This window comes from Eurypyga helias, unplaced genomic scaffold, assembly GCF_000690775.1.
Source record: "Eurypyga helias isolate BGI_N326 unplaced genomic scaffold, ASM69077v1 scaffold45702, whole genome shotgun sequence".
Classification (NCBI taxonomy): domain Eukaryota; kingdom Metazoa; phylum Chordata; class Aves; order Eurypygiformes; family Eurypygidae; genus Eurypyga; species Eurypyga helias.
In genome coordinates this window covers 1-688 of record NW_010238754.1, presented here as the reverse complement: position 1 = coordinate 688, position 688 = coordinate 1, and the positions used below count along the sequence as shown (strand labels likewise).

General features: G+C 68.9%; 1 protein-coding gene across 1 annotated transcript in view; it reads right to left on the bottom strand.

Moving 5' to 3' along the window:
- The window catches only part of FANCE (Fanconi anemia, complementation group E), a gene marked incomplete at its 3' end in the record, with an annotated part of 4,517 nt that extends 3,882 nt beyond the window's left edge, over positions 1–635 (bottom strand). The window contains exons 1-2 of the mRNA XM_010147942.1: positions 412–635; positions 1–250 (exon numbers count right to left, since the gene is read on the bottom strand). Coding sequence (XP_010146244.1) covers positions 1–250; positions 412–635 — 474 coding nt within the window. The remainder of the gene's footprint in view (positions 251–411) is intronic.
- Positions 636–688: the final 53 nt, after the last annotated feature.

Genomic DNA, 688 nt, shown 5'->3' with positions numbered 1-688 from the left:
CAAGCCCCCCAGCTGCTGCTGGCACGCGGCAGACATGGGCACGGGAGCCGGGGAGTGCCCCTCTCTCATCAGTCCCTGCCGGAGCAGATCCCCCAGCATCCGCATCCAGGCATCCGGGTGGGAACACTGCTCCGTGGCCTGGAGCAGCCGGCTGAGGCAGCCCTCCGGGATCGCGGCCTGCACCACGAGGAGCAGCGAGAAGAGGTTTCTCTGGCACACGACGGGGAGCAGCAGCAGACGCGGGTGGCGGCTGGAAGAGGGGGGAAAGGGAGAGGTGACGTGTCAGAGCAGAGCCCCGAGTCCTCACTGCCAACCTGCCCTGCGGAGCAGGGAAGCGAGAGGAGGCAGAAGACGCCTTCGCCAGCTCCTGTGGACACAGGACACCGAGTTTAGGCAAGACGGCCAACTCACACAGCCAGGGCCCCCTCCGGCCCCTCCAGCGCGGGCTCCTGGGCACACAGGGCTGCGGTGAGGCTCTGCCAAGGAAACGCCTGCCCCGGTCCCTCGAGGGCTTCGACCCGCTGCAGCATCCGGAGGGCGGCCAGCGTCCCGGAGGGGCCAGAGGCCAGCGCGTGGAGCAGGAGGCGGCACGGCTTATCCAAGCTTTGGAGCCAGGGCAGGTCAGGGGGCTCCATGGCTGCTGGGGGGGCTTCACAGCTGCCTGCAAGGCAATCAGATCGAGCCTGGC